Source organism: Myodes glareolus, chromosome 14 (genome assembly GCF_982192425.1).
Source record: "Myodes glareolus chromosome 14, mMyoGla1.1, whole genome shotgun sequence".
In the NCBI taxonomy this organism is placed as follows: domain Eukaryota; kingdom Metazoa; phylum Chordata; class Mammalia; order Rodentia; family Cricetidae; genus Myodes; species Myodes glareolus.
This window is the reverse complement of record NC_142039.1, coordinates 40,052,659-40,075,864: the sequence shown is the minus strand read 5'-3', so window position 1 is coordinate 40,075,864 and position 23,206 is coordinate 40,052,659. Positions and strand designations below refer to the sequence as shown.

Here is a 23,206-nt window from a genome sequence, read left to right as displayed (position 1 = left end):
AATACAGAGAAAACAATAAAACCTAAATGGAGCTGGAAAGAAACGGCTTTAGTCTGTTTTTTTCCTTAGCCTGTCTATGTCACTGTGACTGGAAGGTAAGACAAGCAGGTCTTGGTGACAGCAGAAACAAAAACAAACAACAAGCATGGAACAACAGAGTCTTGAAGAATACTTTGTGTCGGAGAACAATAGATGCGGAGATGACAGGCTGTAAAAGCTGGCCTTGACAAGATCTAGCATAGCCTGCACCTCCTCTAGCTTCCCACCCAAGCAGGCTAGCAGCCTCTAGCACCTGGCAATCTATTTTTTAGGTCGTATTTGGGATGTGTCTTCCCGAGTTTTCCCTGGGCTACTACCAATTCACGGGAACTTTCCAAGGAGCTGGCCGTTCCCCATCGGTTCCTTTGATACTTGTCTAGTGTTGAAGGCACATGGCTGGGAAAACTCTATGTCCATTCTTCAAACCAGTAAATAACCATGTAAAATAAGAGTCAAAATTGAAACAAAGCAAGCCTGGCGGTGGTAGCATATGCCTTTAATATGCCTTTAATCCCAGCACTCAGGAAGCAGAGGCAGGCAGCTGTGAATTCTAGGCCAGACTGGTCTGCAGAGCAAGTTCCAGGACAGCCAGGGCTACAAGGAGAAACTGTCTCAAACCCCCTCAAAAAAAAAAAAAAAAAAGAAAAAAGAAAAAGAAGAAAAGAAAACAAAAACAAATTAGAAAAAAAAAACAAAACCCACCAGGGAGGTATGGTATTACCTCTAGGCCTGACATAAAAAGGAGTGTAGTGATTGCCTGGGGAATCGATTGCCTGGGGAATCGATTGCCTGGGGAATCGATTGCACGGAAAACTTTTACAGGTGCTGCTGTTTTGGTTCCTGTCATGAGGTTGCATTAACCAACATGTCAATGAAGTTTCACAGCCTCCACCATTTCATGATGTCACTGTCCCTATCCAAGATGGCACCATGTCCTATGGCTGTCTCAATATTGATGGCATCTCAAACCAAGATGATGGCCCAGTCACATGGTCGCCTCCATCTTGAAAAGGTAGCTAGCTAAAACAACCACAAACCACATGGTTCCTTTACGCTTATGGTGAACTCAGTTACAGGATAAAATGAGCCCATCTCCATGATATATCCCCATGGGATTCATGAATCTCACAGATTAAATGTAGACAGTCATCCCATTTCTTTTGAAAAGATACCTGAGTTGTTAGCTTGCAGGCCCAGAAGAGTAAAGAAACATGATGGAATTCCATGGTTTCAACACAAGAAAGATGAGGCCATATGTCTTATCACACATATTGTAATTGTGGATGCCCAGAGGTGTCATCTGGAGCTTCATTTGACTTGCCCCACCTCCTGTACACATGGTTGTTAGGAAAGGAATCTATCATGTTATTTTGTCCCACTTGAGCATGGCTTAGGCTTTCACTTTTTGCTACATGTTTAATAAGCTCACTCATTCTAAACCAAAGATACTGCTACCATTCCTGGCTCTGTACAGAACAGGCGCCCACTCTTTTAATGGGCAATTCATACTCCAGGGGTGGAAGCTGCTCCAGCTCTCCTTTTCTCACCAATAGTGGGTGCTTTGTAAATTGGGACACACACCAGAACCAGATTTTCAAAAGTAAAATTGGTGCCATATTACTCAGTGGCATTAGCAATGAACTCACTGATAAAAGTGTACACTAAGCAAGATGTAATTTGACACAATGTGCCTATTTCGACAAAATGTTACATAAGCCACAAATATGTGCCATGAGCAATGCATAATGTCAAATGGTGTAGAGACATATTAAGGAGCAAAAACAAACAACAGAAACTGGTTTTCGATAATATTCATTTTTTAATCCAACATTATCCAAAATATTAGCATTTCAACATAAATTAACTAGTCAAATTTCCTGGGCTCAACCATCACTACAATTAATGGATACAATGTCCTAGCATTACTTTCTGCTGCTGCATGCACACACCCTAAAACAGTAAAGTTCGTAGTCTGCTGCCTTCACTGAACACCAGGTTCAGTCTCCAAAATAAACCTGTGCAGTAGCTGTATTAGAGGTATTCTAATATCCATTATAAAAGAACAAAAAAAATTTCCTTTGAATTTTTCTCTTTACATTAAAGGAGCCTTTCAGTTTGTAGTTAGATCTTCCAAAAGAAAGAAAAGAGCTAAAATATAAAACTTTTTTTGTTTTATTTTTGAAACAGGGCCTTTTTATGTAATCCTGGATGTCCTGGAACTCTCTATGAAGATCCAGGTTGGCCTCGAACTCACTGATATCTACTTGTCTTTGCCTACAGAGTGCTAGGATTAAAGGTGTGCACCACCATGCCAAGCTCAAAATATACCTAACTTAATGAAGTTAAAGAATAAAATAACTATAAAGCACTTGCTTATCATTCTTAAGTTTTGAATTCAATACTTAAGAATATACACATGACAGAGAGGGAGGAAAGGGAGAGAGGTTGTTTGATTCCTGTTTATGTTTCTTCATGTTTATTTGTAAATGGACATCATTTACCCTGAATACGTTAAAAGTCTTAACCACCTCCCTATCTCGTTAATGCCCCAGAATTAGCCTGACTCTTTTCATTCATCATCCAGGGACCCCCGGATGTTGTCTCTGCTCCACTCCTGGACTCTGTTAGTACCAGGCTTGTCCACCTGCTCAAGATACTACCCAAAAGGAAGTTGAATAGATAGATAATAGAAAGGCATGGAATCTTCTCGGAGTCGTCGCAGAGAATCACAGAAGAGACTTGTCCCCACTCAAGACATCTTTCTTGGTCTCTGAAGTCCAGATCCATCTTCCAAAAAGACACTTTTTCCTAAATATCAAATGGATTAAGACTTCAGTTAAATAAGAACATTTCTTGGTTTTCTGAAGCTCAATTTACTTCCTACTTTTAGAAATTAGGAAAGTAAAATTACATGTTCTTCAAGGACGATCCATGTTAGTGATCAAGAAAATGAACTTTACCCTTTAGAACTGCAAGTAGTGCTTAATACATCTCTTAAGACACTGCGCTGAGTATCAGAATTTCTTAGGGGCTGGTTTAGGTTCCTCACACCCTGATTTCTGTCTTAGGGCTGGCTGACTCCTCGGGGTCCATCTCCTTTTCTTTCTTCTTCTTCTTAAAAAATGTTTTTTAAAATTTGATTACATTTATTTTGTACATATTAATGCGGTCATGTGGAGAACAGTTATTGGGAGGAAGGTGTTTTGTTTTGAGACAGGGTCTCCTTATGGAGCTTTGGCTGTCCGGGAACTCACTATGTAGATCAGGCTGGCCTCAAACTCACAGAGATCAGCCTGCCTCTCTGTGTGCTGGGATTAAAGGCATGCGACACTACACTTAGTAGTTTAACTTTAACATGTGGGTCTTGGGGATTGAATTCAAGCGGTTGGGCTTGGCAGCAAGTGCCTTTACCCACTGAGACATCTTGCCAGCCCCTGATCACTTTTCTTTGCTCTCTTCCTCCAGAAGAATCTTTCTAGTTTCCTGGATATCTCATTGTCTCCAAACTCTATGCTTTTCTGAAACTCAATGTAAACCTTGGGAAATCAAATTCAAGAGCCAATTCTTTTTTTCTTTTTCCTTGAGACAGGATTTCTCTGTTTAACAAGAGCTCTGGCTGTTCCGGGAGGGAACTCTTTGTAGGTCAGGCTGACCTTGAACTCAGAGATCCACCTGCCCCTGCCCCCCAAGTGCTGGGACTAAAGATGTATGTCACCACAGACCAGCTGAGCCAATTCTTTTTACCTTATTCTATGTTTTCCTGAGGAAACCCAGGCTATCTCAGCTGAGTGAAAAAAATGAAGAAATAATATTTGGAAAGGGGTGGGTTGGACTCTGAGAGATGGTAATGAGCTTGGAGTGGGGTATCAGAGTGACTCCAACTGCTGGGGTTCATGCTTTGCAATGTCCTGGGGACATCTAAGAAGTCCAAGCACTAGGAAGGAAACAATCAGTATTCTAAGGGACCAACTGAGGAATACCAAATTAGAGCCTTTTCCGAAATTATGTTCTATAACCTTTCCTCACTGTGGACATTTTCTTCCTCTTGAGATAGGGTTTCAAATATCCTAGGACCAGGCAGACGACCTTTAATTCCTAAGCCTCCTTGCTCCACCTGTGCAGTGCTGGGATTACTGGTGTACTACTACTGCGTAGTTTGACAGTGCTGGGGATTAAGATCCAGTGCTTCATACATGCTAGGAAAACACTTGACTGTTACATCCCCAGTCCTCCATCTCATGTTTTTTATGTCTCTGTCACCTGGAACATCTCTTAAACAACCCCAAGCCCTCAGTCTTTTCCTATTTTATTCCCTCTTCCTATGACAGCCAGAGTCATCTAAGACACAGTGTGGAGCTGCTTCTAAGTTTCTCCGTGCATTCACAGCTACCTGGTGTATTCAAGATGCTGCCCACCTTGTGCTGTACGGTTTGCAGTCATGGCCACCACCTGCTTCTGCTCACCATAGCTATACCAGACTGTTTGGAAGCGACGTCAATACATCTTGGTGACCTTCCTTTTCTGTCTGAACTCATAGTTTGAAATTGGCCTGCAATAAGATTATTCATTTGCTGATGGCCAATGCACTGTTAGGCAGAACTCAAGTCTCGTGCCAGCCCTAGTTGAGACCATCTCTATCCGAGCCCATTTCTAGGTCCATGTCCCTTGTGTTAGCATCATTGGCTGGTTAACAGTTCCACACTAAATTCTCCAAAATTGGAATTGTTCCTGACCACTGAAGGACCAGAAGAAAGGACTGTGCAAGGCATCCAGTTATCCCTAGACGCTATAAAGAACAGTAGGCAGTATCTAACGCTTTCCTTCTGGCGTCGATCAATAAGATACCAATCTTGGGAATGTCTTTAAAAGACATCAAAATGGAAATGGACCATTGAGATGATTCAGTGGGTGAAAGCACCGTCGTGGCACAAACCTGTGATGAGCGCTCAATCCCTAAAACCTGGAACCCTCGTGGTACAGGGGGCGGGGCAGAAGCTCACCAAGGTTATCCCCTGACCTCAACACAAATGTGCCATGGCACACATGCTCGGGAACACGCCATTTAGTAATAATATAAAAACCTGTGTAAAGTTGAAACGGAACTGAGGGTGTGAGTACACAGGGGAGCACTAGCCGGAACTGAGGGTGTGAAGACACAGGGGAGCACTACCCGGAACTGAGGGTGTGAGTACATAGGGGAGCACTAGCCGGAACTGAGGATGTGAGTACACAGGGGAACACTAGCCAGAACTGAGGGTGTGAGTACACAGGGGAGCACTAGCCGGAACTGAGGGTGTGAGGACACAGGGGAGCACTAGCCAGAACTGAGGGTGTGAGGACACAGGGGAGCACTAGCTAGAACTGAGGGTGTGAGGACACAGGGGAGCACTAGCCGGAACTGAGGGTGTGAGGACACAGGGGAGCACTAGCCGGAACTGAGGGTGTGAGGACACAGGGGAGCACTAGCCGGAACTGAGGGTGTGAGGACACAGGGGAGCACCAGCCTGGCATTTGTGACGTCCTGGATCCAAGCCCCAGCATCTCACATACACACAGTTAATAAGCACATAAGTAAATGCCAACCCACACAGATACTTGGAGTCAGGCACTTCTAACTTGGGTGATTAGAGGGTGAGAGATAATAAGCACACTCTACAGTCGCTAGGGCTTAAATCTGGTCTTTGCTGAGTGACTTCAGGCCAATTTGTTAACATTTTTCCGCCCCATTATCTATATGAGCTTGACAGTAATTCCTGTATCATAGACTTTTTTTTCAACAATGCATTTTTATTTTATCAATTTAAGATTATTTTTTCCAATTAGACTTGCTCCAAGGTTTCTGTAAAATAAGAAATATGTACTAAATGTGTGCACAAAGACTCATGTCTGGGTAGGCCTCAGTACGGGAGGTTCCCCTAGAAAGTACTAAGGAAGAGTCCCCAGTTTAGTCATTCGCTTCCCACTGGTGTGACAGCTGCAGTCAGTTAGGTACCTGCTGTTCTCCCGTCCTATGCTTGTTGTCCTGCCTAGGGCTTCATACCTGGTGACCCTCTCTGAGAAAGATGTGAATACGAAAAGGGTTAATTTGATGAGGCACACATAAAAGTGAAATGTCAGCCTTGGTCTCCCTACTTGGGCATTTGCAGTTCCTATTGTGGTCTATGGTGTAGAAATAAGAGAGAAGCCTTCAGCATCTTGGCCACCTCCTCTGCCTTCCCACTTCCTGAGAAACCATCCTTCAAGGTCAAACTGCTGCTGACCATTTAGCGTGAGCCAGTCCCTGCAGCCCCGAAGCAGAGCTGTTGGACTGGTCCAGTCACCAAGCTGCAGAAGGATTTACGCAGTTGAAATCTGACCTTGCCAAGTTCCCACTGTAAGTAGAGATCATTCTTCCTCCGAACCCAACCGAAAGCATACCCACCAGAAACCAACAGAGTAAGAACAAGTCCCCACGAACACCAAGTGGAGGGCAGCAAGCGGAGAAGCTGGTACACCGGAAAGAACCTCCCTGTCCCAGACTGAGGAATGACCTTTCAGGTCTGACAGGCTGGATGGATCTTCACTAGTCTTGTATGTTAAACTGGCCAAAAGAAGGATGGGGCTAAGCCATTGCCAGTTTGGGGGAGATACTGGGACGACTTTAAAGAGAACGTGATGCAAAGAGTCCTCAGAGATGACCTCGGTCCTCAAGAGTAGACTGATGACCGATCAGATCACACCCAAACACTCCCAAGAAACCACTGAGGGACAAGCAATAAGACAGCCAAGCTCCCCCTTGGAGCTCAAATCAAGGAAGGCTAAGATATAGGATCAATCTATCTCCTCCCGAAGATGCTTGTTACCTTCCTGCCACAGTCATTCTCCCAAATGGGAGGCTGTGCCCTGGTGGAGCTCACAGCTGTGCAAAGAGAAGAGGGTGGGAAAGGGAGTTGGAGTTTCTGTCCCAGGGACCTTGGTCCCCTGCGGCTCTCTTCTCTACCAGCACTAGAGGGCACATTGGCAGTCCACCTTCTTGGAGGACTTAGATTAGGACACAAAGGAAACACCTACAGCCTTTACGTTGGAGCTGGGATATGTTTGCTCTAGAGAAGTGGAGCGATCAAACTTCTTCGTTGCAATGTGCCAGGGTGACTGGGCTACTTTTTGTAAGTGTGATGTCTTCGGGAGCGTCCTGGCTCCCGATTCCTTGGGCTTTTTGATTTTGTACCAATACAGAAGGAAGGTGTTTGTGATCTGATAGAATCTCTCCCCACAGAACCCGGCACAGTTGGAGAGGCCATCCCAAAGTCAAGACTGCTACCTGCCTTAATAGCTCCGGGTAGAGGTGTACTCTGAGCCAAAGGGACCAGAGAGGAGGCCCCAGACGTGGTCTTTCTAGCAGTGATACTAGCCAAAGGTGTGATCTGGCTTGGAAGGCCCTGCACGCTCTGGTTCCAGCACTGCACAAAGGGTACTAGGGTGCTTGGGGTCTCAGTCTGTCTTGCACCAGACATGCCTCTTTGTGGAACAGCCACAATGACCTCAGGCTCCCCACAGTCCATAGGGGTCACTAATCCTCCAAATGCAAAAGGCTTCGGGGCTGTGCTGCCAAATGCTGAGCAGTAGGCTCCACTCTGGTAGTTCTGTCTAACAACCTCAAAAGTAGCTGAGCTAGCTTCACTGAGTGGAAAACCAGCTAGCATGCTGCTGAAACCTGACTGGATGCTGGCAGGGGTGTGGATAATGGAGGCTGAAGATATCAACCCCCCAGAAACTGGTGGTATAGTCTTGCTGAGAACCATTTGAGCAGGGGATGGCATCTGGGTTGAGGACACAACTGCGTTCCCTGAAAGGAAAGAGGTACTAAAGCTTGGGACAGGAGCTAGCTGGAGGGAACATTGCTTCTGGTTATCTGTGGCCCCGGGTGAAGACTGGGAAGCACTTTTTTGGGATGATGGTAAAGGTGATTTGGGGCTTGACCTCGAGGATGTTGTGAGTGCTGAAGTCACACTGGAGATGCTGGAGGTCACTGTAGGCTGGTTAATGGATGATAAGCCTAAAGCTGGCAGAGGTCCACTCACCCCCTTCGGTTTAGTGGTGCTTCTAAGAGGGGATATCTGGATGGCACTAGTAAGGACCTGGCTAAAGATGGTGACCGTGTGTACGGTAGAAATTGCAGGGTGCTGGCTTGGGAAAATTAAATTGCTGGCTGGAGGAAAGCTCTGGGAAGCCCCAAGCAGGAAAGCCTGGCAAGAAGGGACAGAATAAGAATTGCTCGTGGTGCTAGTTACTATATTCCAGTCCACACCAGGATCTTTGGATGTGCTGACTGGGATGGCAGATGTAACCAGAGAGGAGGTTGTGGCTAGGCCATGGAAGAAATAGGTAGAAGCAGAAGTCAGTGAAGGAGAGGCCTGATTGGCAGACACAGGAGCTGTCATGGGCACGGTTGTCAGTGGTTCTACACTGCCAAAGATTGGCTTGAAGGTGGACGTTAAGATGCTTGGAGCCGTGGAAAAAGAAGAGCTTGATGTTGCCCCCCCAGCCATGACAGAAATTCTGGAACATGAGGAGTCTCTAACCTCACTACTGTACACAGGCCCCCAAACGGATCTTAATGCGGAGTGAGCAGAAGTCTCCACAGGAAGTACAGATGCAGGAAGATGGAGAATTGGGCTACTCACCACCCCAAGCAGAGTGTTTTGTGTGGTAGGTGCAGTGGGGATCATGACAGATGGGTGTGGGGGCGCTGCAGACCTGGGAGCCTGAGGGGTTGAAGATGGCCAGTTGGAATCAGGGACTGGTGCTGTGGGAGAGCTTGGAGATACCCGGATGGAAGCAGTTGAGGGTTTTGAGTCTGAAGAGATGCCTTGGAGGTGCTCTAACTGTGAGCACCCTAGTGGGACAAGCATGTTCTTCGAGCTTTCCAGCTGAGGACTCCTGTGGGTACTGAGTGCTGTCTCAGAAGAAGGCCGACGAAGAGACTCGGGAGGCTCAGTACCATCCCAGGTCTCAGGAATGGAGTCTGTGACGATCCCAGTTGTAGCTTCTGTGGTTGGTTTGCTTGGCCCAGCCTGCCTTTCTGAGGTCGGGTCCTCTTCAGTGACAACACAGCCTTGCTGGCAAGGCGTGGTCAGTGGATCCCTAGGAACAGATTGCAGGCAAGGACTCTCCCTGTTGGGCTGCCCAGAGCTGCCGGGTGTAACTAACGGGTGAGGATTAGGATTTCTCTCTGTCTTTTTGAGGGGCCATTCTGGAGTTTGGATTGATGTCCTGGAAAAATGTCTTTTCCAAGACTCTGAGAGATATCTGGAAGAGCTGTAAGAGCTGCTAATAGCATTTCTTTTAGTGCTGGGGGGCCCATGTGTGCGTTCGCTGGCCAAGAGCGCCACGGAGGAGCAACTGGACTTCTTACGTTTATGATCTGAGCTCTGGGCGGGGAGGCTCCTTTTCAGAGATCCAGGCCTGGCCACAAATGAAACTGTGGCTCCGTTTTTCAACAGGGGCTTAAAGGCGGACCAAGGGGTGGCAGAATTTCTATTACTGTCCGAGCTGTCAGGGAACAGTGGCTCTTCCCTCCTGGCTCTCCCCTTCTTGCACTTGAAGAGGGCCTTCAGCACCGGGCTTTTTCCACACTCTCCCGATGACTCCTCTGAGGGTCCCGCGGAGTTGATCACTTTTGAAACCGAGAACAAGGGCCGTGGTCTCCGCTCAGGAGGTGAGATCTTGACTGTCACCGGACTCCATGTGGCCCTAGGGTGACGAAGGGACCAAATGTTACGTTTGAGGTAACTTTCCCACCAGTCTGAAGGAAGAGACCCCATGATGGGGTTCTGCGGCCTCTTCATGGGAAAGCGTCTCCAGGCCTCACTGACGAAGGCGGCGGGATTGGCGGGATCCCAGTTTGGCGGCCTCCGGGCCGGCCTGTGCCGCCGGGCGGGCTGGGCACGATGGACATGCTGCACCCGGTGGACCTGGTAGAGGGGCCTAGCCGGTCGGCGGGTCGCAGGCTTCTCTCGTGAGTCTGCGCGCCCCTGTGCTGGGGGCCGCGGCGAGGACCCCGCTTTGCCCAGGTAGCTGCCCATGCGGAGAACCGGGTGGGCGGGCTGTCAGTTCCAGCCCGGTTTCGCTTCTGATGTTTCGGACGTCGGCGGACGTGGCCGAATCCAAGCATCCGCTACTCGAGTGACGGTTGGGCTACGCGTGTAAGAAAAGCGCGAGGGTGCCAGGGAGCTGGCGACACGCGGACCTCGGGAACCGTGTCAGCCCACCCGGGGATCTGCGGTCTGCGCGCCGCACTGGTCGTCTCCAGTGCGACGTGGGCAGAGCTCAACGAGGCTCGGTGTCCAGCATCCTGCCAGGACCGGGCCTTGGACCTGGACGCGCATCCGTCCGTGCCAGTTCTCCAAACTCTGAGCTGGAAGATTTGGGTGATTTGAATCCTACATCCTCTGAGCTGCGTGATTTGAATCCTACAGAGTATTGGGGGGAGGACAGGGGTGGGTGGGTGGAGAGATCGAGAGTGCACGCGACACAATGGCACTGATGGAAATGTCCAGGCACAGGACATTGTGAGCTGTTAATGGGAAAGGCAACAGCCGACCTTTCTGACCCAGGTAAGATCTCTGGGTTCCATCAGCGCCTCCTGGTGGCCAAACCCAGGCTCGTACTTGAAGTGGAAGCGGCCAAGGTTTGTAACCTTGATGATAAGCTGAACCCTGGCGGGAAAGAGACTACTTGGAAGACACTTGGTGCTCCTCTTCACTATCAAACCTTTATTCACTTTCAGAATTCGTGTGTTGAATTGGGAAAAAATACCGAAAGTTTTGCTCTACCTTCCTGTACTGGCTGATGGTATCGACTTGGCATCAAAGAACTCTGCCAGGCCAGGTGTGAGCTGGAATCTTACATTTCACCAAAAAACAAAATAAAACAAAACAAAACAAACAAACAAAAACGAACTAACGAACCAAAACTCACACAGACACAGTATGCGGGAGCAGCTCAGGAGGCTGTAGGAGAATGTTGCTGTCGTTAAAAGGTTGGGGGGAAACAACAGTTAAAAACTGGAAAGACTCAAAGTAGTGATTTTTAGGGCTGGTTAAAATACAGTGTCCCGGGACTTTGTGCAAAAGTCAACATAGCAGAGGATGGTTTCGATCCATCGACCTCTGGGTTATGGGCCCAGCACGCTTCCGCTGCGCCACTCTGCTTCCACGTTCAACACCGTTTCAATTTCACTCTCTAATGGTGAACATCGCTTTTCTCACGTTCGGCTTTCATTTCTGATTGTTTTTTTTCTGACTCTCACCACCACACTAACCCAAGCCCAGGCCTCTTCCCGGTCTGCGCGCCGAGTACGGACTCACGCGGCCTTCTCACTGGTTTCCACACAAGTCTTATAGGCGATCGTTGTGGTTTAAAAAAAGTTTTCATTTGGTTTCACCGGCACAGGGTTCACAGGGTTTCCAAAAACCACGGATTCCCGATCCAAATGGGTACGTGGTTAGGGCAATTTCTATCGAATTCCGTGTGAGATAATTCTAATAAAGATAAAGAAAAGGAAATAAAAGGTAACAAGCTAAAATAGCCCTTCCTCTTGCTTCGGCTTCTGTCGGGGGCCTGGGCTTTCAGGAAGGCTGTGGACAAAAGTCCTTGCATGAATCCAGCCTCGCATTTCCAAAAACGAACAAACCTTAGTCTCTAGCGGTGGAAGACAGCCTGGTGCCATGTTTTATTTCATTTTATTTTTATTATTTTATTTTTTTCTACGGTGCTTCTCCGGATTCACAAGAAAATCAGCCGGCAGAAGAAAACAGCAAGAAATCCTCTAACTCCGCCCCGCGAGGCCGCCCCACTTCGGGGAACGAGCGCCCCCTAGCGGACTCAAATTCACTGATCTTTTTGTAGCCTACTTGAGGCTCTCCAGTCTCCTGGAGCCTCCCGGCCTTCTTGCAGTTAGGACAGCTGATCTTTCTCTCTGAGATTTCCTCAAGCCAACACTAGACAGCATATGCTTAAATTCTGACTGTAACTTGGGAGGAAGAGACCAGAGACAGCGAATCATGCATACAGGCAGGCAGGCAGGCAGTGTCTCTGGAGTTGTTCTGAACCCAAAGATAGTAAGGTTTCGTTATATCATCTGGCCTTCTATCCTCTCATCTCTGACATCATAAGAGAATTCCTTTTTAAAAAAATATATATACTATATATAATAATATATACTATATATAATAATATATAGTATATATAATATATTATATATATATATATTATGTATACAACATTCTGCCTCCATGTATGCCCACACGCCAGAGGAGGGCGCCAGGATCTCATTACAGATGGTTATGAGCCACCATAATTGAATTGAACTCAGAACCTCTGGAAGAGCAGTCAGTGCTCTTAACCACTGAACCTTCTCTCCAGCCCCCAAGAGAATTCTTTAAATTTAGTTACACAGAGGTAAATCTGGGAACTGGAGATGGTTAACAGTTAGCTGATTAACTTTAACCAGTATTTAACCACTACTTTTAACCAGTACTGCTTTAACCAGTAGTTTTAACCATTGCTTGTCTAGAGGTCGTTAGTTCAATTCCCAGCAACCACATGGTGGCTCACAACCATTTATAATTGGTCTGATGTCCTCTTCAGGTGTGCAGGTGTGTCTACAAAGTACTCATATACATAAATGAACGTATTGTCAAACTTTTCTGACTGCATCCCAGAGTCAGAAAGACATTAAATCACATTACACAAATATTTATCCCCATGTATATTTGTGAAACAGCGATGTCAAACCCACCAAGTAATATTTGCCTTTAAATATCTCTTTATAATTTATGTATTTGAGTATTGCCCTGCATGTATGTATATTCATCATATGCATGCCTGGTGCCGGTGAAGGGCCGAAGAGGGTTTTTGATCTCTTAAAACTTGAGTTACAGGAAGTTGTGAACCACTATGTGGGTGGTGGAAACCAAAAGCTGTTATGACAAATAAGCCAACTCTCCAGCCTTCCTCCACCAAGTAATATTTTACTAATGAAGTTTACTCTCTTTCCTATTATTATTCTGTTCCGTTTCATTCATTTCATTAGTAACATATCAGTCATGAAGGTTGGCGAGATGGCTCTGCAGTAAAGACATTTGCTGCTCTTGCCAAAGATACCGGTTGGGTCGCTGGACCTCTGAGAGTCAGATGATTCATGAAACATGCTAACCTCCCCAAAACGAAAGGGCCAGTCATTAGGGATAGGGCTGCATTCAGGCTTTGTTAATTCCCTCAGAGATTCCTAATATGGTTTTTAAAAATGTTTTTGTTGCTGGGCAGTGGTGGTGCACGCCTTTAATTCCAGCACTCGGGAGGCAGAGGCAGGCTGATCTCGAGGCCAGCCTGGTCTACACGAGCTAGTTCCAGGACAGGTACCAAAACCTACGGAGAAACCCTGTGTCGAAAATCCAAAAAGAAAAAAAAAAGTATTACCTCCTATTTTATGTGTCTGGATGTTTTGCCTGCATGTATGGATGTGAACTTTCTATAAGCCTGGTGCCCTCAGAGCTCAGAAGATGGCGCCAGAGCTCCTAAAACTGGAGTTTCCTATGAGCCGTGGTATAGGAAACTCAAGTTCTTTGGGAATTGACATCCTTTTATGACCTCTATGGCACCAGGCACACATGTAGTATGCAGACAAACATTCTTAGACACAAAATTCAAATAAATATTTCTTTAAAAAAGAAATTACCAAATATTTTCCAAAATGCCTATACCATTTTACATTTTTATCAGTAATATATGAGAGACCTGAGTCTCTGCATTTTTGCCAGCCTAGCATTATTATTTTATTCTTACTTGATTAGTGTGTAAAGACAAAACATCATGATCTTATGGACATTTCCCAAACTGTTAATGACCGCTTCTGATTTCCGTTGTGTATCCTCATCAATGAGTCTTTTGCCCAGCTGGATCATTGTTTCAACAGTGAGAATTCCTTGTGTGATCTCACTGAGCCCATTGTCACATATGTGGTTTGCCATTCTTTCTCCAAATCTGTAGCCTGTCTTTTGATCTGCCTAACAAAGTCTTTCTAGAACAAATTTTTAATTTCGATGAACCACAATTATTTATTTTTCATTTATGGGTTGTGCTTTTGATGTTAAGCTTAAGAATTTTTTACATTGTAAAAACACTCTTCTTTGGTTTTTGCTTTTTCTCCTAAATTTTTTATAATTTTGTATTTTGCTTTAAACTTATGATCCATTTTGAGTTTTTAAAACAACAGTCTACCTGGTCGGCGGTGGTGCATGTCTTAAATCCCAGCACTTGGGAGGCAGAAGCTGGCATATCTCTGTGAAAAATGAGTTCTGTCTTAACACATACACACAAACCCAAACAGAAAAAAAAAAAAAAAACAAGAACAAAGTTTAAAATTTAGGTAAATATTTTCTTCAGTATCATTGTTTTCTTAATTTATTTTTTAAATTAATTAAGTTATCACACAAAATAATGTGTTCCATTATGACATTTTCTCGTGTGTGTGTGTGAGTGTGTGTGTGTATGTGTGTATACATTCTTATCCACTGTGAAGAGACACCATGATTAAGGCAACTTATAAAGAAAGCATTTAATTAGGGGCTTGCTTACAGTTTGAGAGGGAGAGTCTCTGACCATCACGGCAGAGAGCATGGCAGTGAGCAGGCAGGTATGGCAGTGAGCAGGCAGGTATGGCAGTGAGCAGGCAGGTATGGCAGTGGGCACTATCTAACAGCTTACATTCTGATCCTCAAGACGGAGGCAAACAGAGACAGGGCCTGGTGTGGCCTTTCTGAAACCTCAAAACCCACTGCTAGTGACACATTTTCTAATCCTTCCCACCACAATATATATCATTGCATGTTTTCTAACTCACTCCTCACCCCATCCCCCACACTTTACCTTTGAATCCTCCCCGAACCACTCTTGTCTAGCATCGTTTAAAGGAGCAGACAAGGGGCTGGAGAAATGGTTCAGTGGTTAAGAGTACTAATTACTCTTACAGAAGACTCAAGCTTCATTCCCCTGTACCCATAAGGTAACTCACAACCACTCATAACTCTAGGGGATCCAACATCCTCTTCTGACCTCTGTAGATACCAGACATACATGTGGTACACATACATACATGTAGACAAAGACTTATACATATAAAATAAATTTTAAAAATTTAAAAAACAAAATTCATCCTTGATCTTTGATTTGGCTGAACATAGTCATCCTTGGGGGTTGTTTTTGTTTTATTTGCTCCTTAGAATTGTTTGTGGAGATTTTATTATCAGAAAATTACAATCCTCTGGTAGGTAGAGAAAACACGTATTATTTTTAAAACCAAACAAACTGCCGCGCCAGCACGGCAACTGTCGTTCTTCTGAGCGAGGGACGTCGGGATTAACACGCAACACAGCTTCAGGTTCTGCAGACAAGCCTTTATTCCACGGTCTCACACAGGATATATAGCCCTCAGCAGAGGAGGCCAAGACAGCAAAAGCAGGAAGCTCATCACTGTAACTCAATGGCTTAGGGGTAAACATCCTTAGAAACATTGCTGAAAACAGCAGGTTGTTCCTGTTTTTGCTCCTGTTTTCAACCAAGTGCAAGAGTGCAAAACAGATCAAGTGAGGGTGCGAAGGCCTGGCCTCTAGGGACCCAACAATAAACAAAACCCCACAGTCTACTCTTCTGTCAACCCCACTGTGAACCTCAGTTGACCTAAACTATGAAGGTGAAGAGTAAAGAGGCACACTATTTCTAGTAGGCTGAATCTTTCGCCACACCACAGAACTTGCTAGTAACCTCTTGATGCCTGTGCTTACCATTGCAATATGACACGACCACAATTTGGCAGAGAGCTCACCATCTACCAAGGATTTTGACTGTGAGAGGGAGGACAGAAAAATCCAAGTCTTGCACTTTAACATAGTATATATTTAAATGTTTTAGAAACAGTCCTCAAGAAGTAAAGTTCTTCCGTGATATGTAAGCTTTCTGTTCCTCGGGAAGGATACCTAATCTAAAAACTGCTATTACATCTATCTTTCTTTGTTTGTTTTTGGGGGTATGTTTCCTTTCATCGATTCTTTTAAGTATATTTTCTTGAGTATATCTTCTTGGAAGAGAATAAAAGCACACCACTACTGATTGCCTTACTTTCAGAAGGGAAGAGTTATGGATGCCTGAACAGGGACTTGAACCCTGAACCCTCAGATTAAAAGTCTGATGCTCTACCAATTGAGCTATCCAGGCCCTTGCAATGGCAGGCCTGTTTGCATGTAGGCATCATAACTACCAATTTCACTGGTACTTTAGACCAATTCTTGTACTGGAAAAGTGATGGAGTTGGTCTGCAACTGTGAAGGGTGGTCCCATCAGCATTTGGTTACAAGTTCTGTAGGTAGGCCTACGGAGCAGCAACATGAGTGACACAGAAAAACAAACCCCTGATTGCAAACAGTTTGTGGAAGAGGGACATAAACAGAAGAAAACAATGGACTACTTCTGCTAAATATCTGTAGTTAAATCTGCCACCAACAACCTGATTACTGGATACCAGGAAACAAACAGAATGACACAAAGAGTAGCAAAGGAAAAACTAAGAGAAGCAAGAAGCAACCAGAAGACGACAATGGTGTCTGAAAAGCTGGATAAACCATTCTTTCGGACAAGAACGTGATAGTGGGTGTGTGTGGGCCTGCCTGCCCTCCCCACTACTGGGCGCTGCTCTCCTTGAACTTGGACAGATTTGGTGTGTTCACTGGGCATCTACCACCTTTTCTCATAATGGTGAATATGGAAGGAGATAGTGAGTTCATCACAGGAATCTAAAGGCCATGTAAAGGCTTTCCAGTATCCTTTCAAAAGAGAGAACAGCTGTGGTTGTAACGCAATGGTAGATGCTAGCCTAGAACATGTGAGACCCTGTGGTTGATGCCCCAGAAATCCATATAATCAGGAATAAAAAGAGAAAAGTACTTCCTCCCCCCCCCATACATTCATTTTTTTCAGTTGTGGAAGATTGTTAATGACCATTCATTTTTATTCAAAGGGCTGTTCTCTGCTTAAAATAAAATCTTTTATGAGTACAATGTCACTCTATTTTCTTTTTCTTGATTTTCCTACCATACTTCTCTGCATCAAATATACAGTCAGTTCTCACATCCACAGACAGATCCAGAAATCATAAATTCAAGCAACTATGGTTTGAAACATTTCTAAAAAATGAGTGGGCTGAACATATTAACTGTTTGTTCATTAACTCCTCACTGCAGTATTTAACTACATATGAAGCATTTACTTATTTATTTATTATATTTATGGAGCTCTACATGTGTAAATGTGATACATTTACACAATGGAGTACTACACAGCAGCAAAAAATAACAACAGCTTGAATTTTGCAGGAAAATGGATGGAGCTAGAAAACATTATTTTGATTGAGGTAACCCAGACCCAGAAAGACAATTATCACATGTACTCACTCATAGGTGGTTTTTAAACATAAAGCAAAGAAAGCCAGCCTACAAACCACAATCCCAGAGAACTCAGACAACAATGCGGACACTAAGAGAGACTTACATAGATCTAATCTACATGGGGAGTAGAAAGTAGAAAACAACAAGATCTCCTGAGGAAAATGGGATCATGGGGACCTTGGGGGAGGGTTGAAGGGGGAGGGGAGGGGAGGAGAGAAAAATGTAGAGCTCATACAAAGCATTTGTATAGGGTGAGAATACAAAAGGAAGAGGAAGCTGCATGGATTCACTCTGGAGACGTGTAAAGGATGTGTACCCATCTTCATGAGGTCCTAATGACAAACCAACGTACAATTCACCATCTCGGAATCAAAAAGTTTATTGGGTCTACTAACAGAGCATGGGGGAGGGACTGCCCACAGGAATGTGGGCACCAAAGCAGGTGTGCTGGAGAGCCTTCACCCAGCATTCTGATGGCTTCCACTTAGCTGCTTAGAAGGAGCCCTTCACTGACGATTTTGCCTTTCCCAGCCGGTGTACTCTAGCCCTTCCCTAAGATCCTTAGGGCAACAGGTAATCTTAGTGGAACTGCATAGAAATGACTGGGAGGACTGTCTGGAAACTCAGTAGAGACCTAATGATGCTCCTTCCCTCCTTCTCTGAGGGACTGTCAACATCCTATAGCCCAATGATGATGGACTACAGTCACAAAAGCAGTCACAAGTGATGAGATGAAAATGGGGGCAGATTTGCTTGAATGAAAGAGCTCTCCACCAGGTCCACACACAAGTGTTACAATATTCTATAAAAGAAATCTGAACAACCACAAATATGATATCTGCTGCACTTCTATGTTATAAAAGTAATTCTTCTAGGATAGGCAAATGGCTCAGCAGGCAAAGTTCTTGTTGTGAGATCCCGAAAACCAGAGTCTGGTCCCCAGAACTTACACAAAGGTTGAAGGAGAGAAACAACCCCACAGAGCTGTCCTAGGACTTCTGCATGTGCTTCGTGTGCACCACGGCATGTGTGCCTGCACGCACACCGTGCACACATACACTAATAAAAAGCATGCTTGTCCAAACCATGCTTGTTCATATGTTTGTCTGAAACATATCCCAGATTTTGAATGCTTTGAAAAAATATAAAGTATCTAATTAATAAATACTGATTATACATGGAAATGGTATTTTAAGTATGTAGGGTTAAATAACTGATATTAAGATATAATCCTGTTTTCATTAATTTTTAACTTTCATAACCTGTTTACTGAGAAACTGAAAGTGGCAGAAGTAGTTTGCGTTATATTTCTATTGCTCAGGACTGGTGAGAAACGGAACTTGTTGAAGGCTACAGAGCTGGGATGAGCAGAGTGTAAGCACAGTTGGCGGTGTTCCCAGCCCTCCTTCCTCACCACTGTCCCCACTGTCCCCATGCCACTGGTCAGACTGTCCCCACTGTCCCACCATGCCACAGGTCAGACTGTCCCTTCTGCTCCACCACGTCAATTGTCAGACTGTTCCCACTTCTCCACCATGCCACTGTTCAGACTGTCCCCACTGTCCCATCATTCCACTGGTCAGCTTTCTTTGCTAGCCCAGGAGGTCTGGGAAAGCACAGCCCTTAGTACTTCGCATGATACCAGGCACATGCAACATGTGATGAATGAACATACTATGGCAAGCTTTTCTAAGGAAATTCTGCAATTGCACACCTTCTTGCTGTAAGCTTTCTCTGCCTCTCAAAATATGTCTGAAGATAACACAACAATAAAAGTATGATCAGGGACTGAAAAGTTGGTTTTTAAAACAGAGTCATTGTATTAGGGAGTCAACTGTACAATATTATTTCTGTAGACTTTTTCCATTTTTCAAATTTAAGATTAGTGGGGACAGAATATCTTCATTGTAGCATATTCTAAAAGAATAAAAATGAGGTGAAGAAAGAGAAGAGGAAGAAACAGGAGAATGCAAGTTGGTGCACAGCGGTTCCTATAATCATATTGCTGGAAAGGTCATCCTCTATATAAATGGTTCCAGGACAGCATGGGCTACATAGTGGGAGCCTGTGTCAGAAACTGGAAGAGAAGGACTGGATGGGATGCTGTATGCCTTTAATTTTAGCACTCAGGAAGCAGAAACAAGTAGATCTCTGTGTTTGAGGCCGGACTGGTCTACATAGCAAGTTCCAGGCCAGTTGATATACATAGTGAGGCAGGAGTTGTTAGCCTAAATTTCAGGGTCTACATGTAATGGAAGACCCAACTTTGTGTATATATGCAGTTTGTGCAGAGTGTGACTACCCACACAATGGGCTAAGAACCACGTTACGAAGATGAGATAAACACCTACTTGATGAGTTATAACACCCAAACATAATTTTAGTAAAATTAAGGAAGGGAAGGAATAGCTACTGTGAAATCAGGAAACTTGGATGTTTGGGCAATAGTTAAAATGACTCCTGGAGGGAAGAGGAATTTTACTTGTTCACACTTTCTTTAGGTGGCTATTGCGTGTGTGCCCGTCTGTTAGCATCGCTAGTACTGTGAATGGTTTGAATATTTGTCAATGACTTTTTGGTTTATTGCAGAGTATGGGTGAGGAGGAAGTGTGAGTCCAAGCACTGTTTATTCCCCAGCTCAGATTTTCCACAGCCGTGACTAAGACTAAGGATAGAGGAAAAACCTGAATAGAGGTATTATAAATAAAGGAAGATGGTGCTCCACATCAAAAACGTGGAGGAATCACTCACTGATGGGCTGATGAATGAACTAGATTTAAGGACACATGGCTGACCTAAGTTAGCCTCTTGGGAAAAGTGAGTGTGCCTGAGAAGTCTGTGCATGAGCCCTCAGGGTGGGGAAGGCATCCTACACTAGGGAGGCAAACACAGGAGAGCAAAAGGTTGGAATGGCACAACACTGCCTCCTAATTGGGAACTGTTAGGGAGACATCAAATCCAGTGGAACTTAGTGGGTCTTCCTCCTGGAAGAAGAGGAAGGAAGGAACCGAATGCAGTGAAATGGAAGGAGCTACACTAGCCACACCAAGGTTTGCACAAAAGTCACGTGTTGCTGTGTGGACCTCACTTCAAGTTTTAGGGGTGACGTCTCCCAGCTAGTAAATCCTAACCAATAGTTGGGTTTCTCATCAGAGAATCGTCTACTCCAGCAAGCAGAATAAATTAAGCAGTAAGTACTGGGCACCTGCTTCTTTTTCACCATAATGATCCATGAAACATTTGCAGAAATACTATCCTTGATTAATTTTTATCTTGTTAACGTCTTATTTTAATCTCATTAATTTGTTATACTTTTTATTTATTTATTTGTTTCTTAAGTTTTAGTTTGGGGGAGACGGGATTTCTCTGTGTAACCTAGAGAAAATGCTTCCATAAGGTTGGGCTAGAGGCAAGTCTGTTGGGCATTTTTTACTTAGTGATTTCTATGGGAGTACCAGCCCATAGTGGGTGGTGCCATCCCTGGGCTGGATCTATAAGAAAGCAGGCTGAGCAAAGCCATGAGGAGCAACCGGTAAGAAGCACCCTCCATGGTCTCCGTATGAGCTTCAGTCTTTGATTCTTGTCCTGCTTGAGTTCCTATCCTGACTTCCCTCTGAATGAACTGTTACCAGGAAATGTAAATAAAACAAACCCTTTCTTCTCAAGTTGCTTTGGTCATGGTGTTCCAATGATTCAGTAAGGTTTGATAGGTAAGCGAAGAAATTCCCACACTCCTTGCATTTAGTTTCTTGTGGAGATTGACTATGATCAATAACAATTTATAACCAACCCCTCTTAAATGAAAATAAATATTTATAAATAATATTTGGGGAGTTTTGGTGTAGTTCTCTAGACTACTTCCTGCTGATTGTTGGGCACTGGTGATCTTGAGGAACTGAGAAAAATTGAAATAATGATCAAATCCTGGGAAGACCAGTTACAACCTTTGTTAATATCACCTGTCAAGGTTCAGGAGATCTCCCTTCATCAAACCTGGTCCATCTTAACCTGGAATGAATCCATAACCTCTTGTTTCCTGTGGAAACAAAAAGTAAAACTGCTTCTCCATAGCAATCATCTCTTCAGTTCCATTTTATAAATATATTTTTGGCTGTATTTCATCATTCTCTCTTTCAGTCCCATGTCTCTCAGCAGCTGTTTGGTTGCCAGCATTCAAAACATTCAAAATCAACACAATACTGTGTAGGATCCAGACGCCTGTGCATTCCCAATTTCTACATGACCTTTTTTTTAACTTTATTTCTGTCTTTAAATATTTTATTTTTAAATTATTCATTTTTTATGACTATACCCTTTTTCTTTTCTTAAGCCTACAGTTTTCAAACGTATGGTGACCCACTTAGAGGCCTTTTTGTCTAAATCTGTTTCTATTGTGTATCTTTAACCCTTTGTCTTTATGAGCAAAAGCTAAATCTGCCACATAGGTTGTGGCTGATTAGCTTCTCTGTACCAAGGCCTGTGTGAGACTGCAGAAATCTGCCATGCCACTTTGCTTGTGGTTCATGGCTAGTTACCTCATTTGTTACATCTTGCTTCCTCAGTGGCTGACTGGCATCTCCCAGACTCTGCCCTTGATCTTACAGACAAAGAGGGAAATGCTGTGGAATAATCCTCTTGTACACTGTAAAGATCTGCCACTGGAATTGGTTTAATAGAACACTGATTGGTCAGTAGCCAGGCAGGAAGTATAGGCGGGATGACCAAACTAAGGATGATGGGAAGGAGAAGGGAAGGGTCAGGGGTCTCTGGCCAGATGTGGAGAAAGCAAGATGGGCATGCCATACTGAGAAAAGGTAGCACCACATGGCAGAGCGTAAATGAGGAATACAGGTTAACTTTTTCCAGAGTTTTAGTGTAGATCACACACACACACACACACACACACACAGAGAGAGAGAGAGAGAGAGAGAGAGAGAGAGCATTACAGAAAAAGAGAGAGAGAGAGAGAGAGAGAGAGAGAGAGAGCGCACATCACACACACACACACAGAGAGAGAGACAGAGACAGAGACAGAGAGAGAGCATTACACCTTCTATTTTCCTTAAACAGTGTCTTGCTATGTAGCCCAGGCTGGCTAATAGCAGTTTTCCTACTCAGTCCAACCCCCACTCCAAGTGCTAATATTACAGGAGTAGGCCACCATAGTTGGCAGCATCTTCTCTCCCCACCCCACCCCCCAACCGTATTAGTAACTTTTTCACTTTGAAGATTCTGGACCTCTTTCCACATCAGTTTTAAGTCTTCTTCATAATTGTATATTATGGATCTCCAAGGGGGAAAAATACACTTTTGTGACATACAATCATCTGTCTATTTACACCTATTTAAAAACTTTAATTCTCTGAGAACTCTATTGGCCAATTATATCTATTTTTCCTGGGGCAAATGCCCACCCAGGGAAGGCTGAATACATCCTAGACCTTTCTTGGACCGGCCTCACTCACCTCACAGCTGTGGTCTCCTGCTTTTCTGACTTACCTCTTTCTTTGAATCTTCCCTGTGGTTCTTGAATTCCCCAAAGTCTGTTTCCAGGGCACTATTCTGTGGGCGTCACTGCCAATTTGCTAGAAAGGGAACTCACCTTTAACCACAGCCTTTCCTACTTGCTACAATGATACGGTTACCATCTGGGGAGCTGGATCAGGTTCCTCTTCTCAGCCAGTTAA

At 44.4% G+C, this 23,206-nt stretch overlaps 1 protein-coding gene and 2 non-coding genes across 3 annotated transcripts; all 3 read right to left on the bottom strand.

The window, feature by feature from the left end:
* Positions 1-5,811: 5,811 nt before the first annotated feature.
* Positions 5,812-10,186, bottom strand: Pom121l2 (POM121 transmembrane nucleoporin like 2). Its single transcript, XM_085699288.2, has one exon. The coding sequence runs from the start codon at positions 10,101-10,103 to the stop codon at positions 7,176-7,178; it is 2,928 nt and encodes a 975-aa protein (XP_085555414.2). The 5' UTR covers positions 10,104-10,186; the 3' UTR covers positions 5,812-7,175.
* Positions 10,187-11,159: 973 nt separating this feature from the next.
* Positions 11,160-11,231, bottom strand: Trnam-cau (transfer RNA methionine (anticodon CAU)). The gene has a single exon. It is a non-coding gene; the product is annotated as a tRNA-Met (tRNA).
* Positions 11,232-16,220: 4,989 nt separating this feature from the next.
* Trnak-uuu (transfer RNA lysine (anticodon UUU)) lies at positions 16,221-16,293 on the bottom strand. Its single transcript has one exon. It is a non-coding gene; the product is annotated as a tRNA-Lys (tRNA).
* Between the last annotated feature and the right edge of the window lie 6,913 nt (positions 16,294-23,206).

Coding starts and splice junctions, on each gene's coding strand:
- Pom121l2 (XM_085699288.2), bottom strand. CDS start 10,103: ATGGGCAGCTACCTGGGCAAAGCGGGGTCCTCGCCGCGGCCCCCAGCA.